Here is a 620-nt window from a genome sequence, read left to right on the forward strand (position 1 = left end):
CTACTGCACAGGAGGGAGGGATTCATTCTGGGACGGGGTGCTTGAAGTGTTCGAGCAAAGGTGTGTGAACAGAAGTAGGTGAAGCATTGAATAGAGATTTCAATAATATTTTCTAACATTTCTTCTGGCCTTTATTTTCAGTGAAGTGGGTGGAAATTCAAGTTTTGTCCTCTCCAAGGTGAGTGGGAATGAAGTGGGAGAAAAAATTGTGGCTTTGCGTTCAGTTTGGGATTTTCAATTTTCTTCTGTGGCAGTGCTTATAGAGGGCTTTTAGTTAGAACATGAAACCTCATGTTGCACTACTGTATGAAGGGGAGACCATGCTCTGTGTTTATATCTTAATTGCTTTGCAAACTATTCCTTTTGATGGAGCCATCATAGTTCATCCTCAGCCTATCCTTCCCATCTGCCTTTAGGGTTCTCTTTTTTTGTTTTCTTGTATTCTTCCCAATTCCTCTCTCTTTATTCACTGTCAGAGTTGATTTTTTGGATTGGGAATCCAGAAAAAAGATGACGAAGCTGATATGGAAATACAAAGAGCCCGAGCGAGGAACTAACAATAGAGGGATGGGGGAGAGGGGGGGAACGCGACTAGGTTACAAGCAATACAATGTTAGCCA

At 41.8% G+C, this 620-nt stretch overlaps 1 protein-coding gene across 1 annotated transcript in view; it reads left to right on the forward strand.

Annotated features, from left to right (window-relative positions):
* Positions 1-620, forward strand: part of CAPN14 (calpain 14) — a 58,525-nt gene that overhangs the window by 36,869 nt on the left and 21,036 nt on the right. Inside the window, exon 13 of the mRNA XM_019527645.1 lies at positions 142-178. Coding sequence (XP_019383190.1) covers positions 142-178 — 37 coding nt within the window. The remainder of the gene's footprint in view (positions 1-141; positions 179-620) is intronic.

The sequence above is a fragment of the Gavialis gangeticus genome, unplaced genomic scaffold (genome assembly GCF_001723915.1).
Source record: "Gavialis gangeticus isolate Ggan-Ray unplaced genomic scaffold, GavGan_comp1, whole genome shotgun sequence".
NCBI lineage: Eukaryota > Metazoa > Chordata > Crocodylia > Gavialidae > Gavialis > Gavialis gangeticus.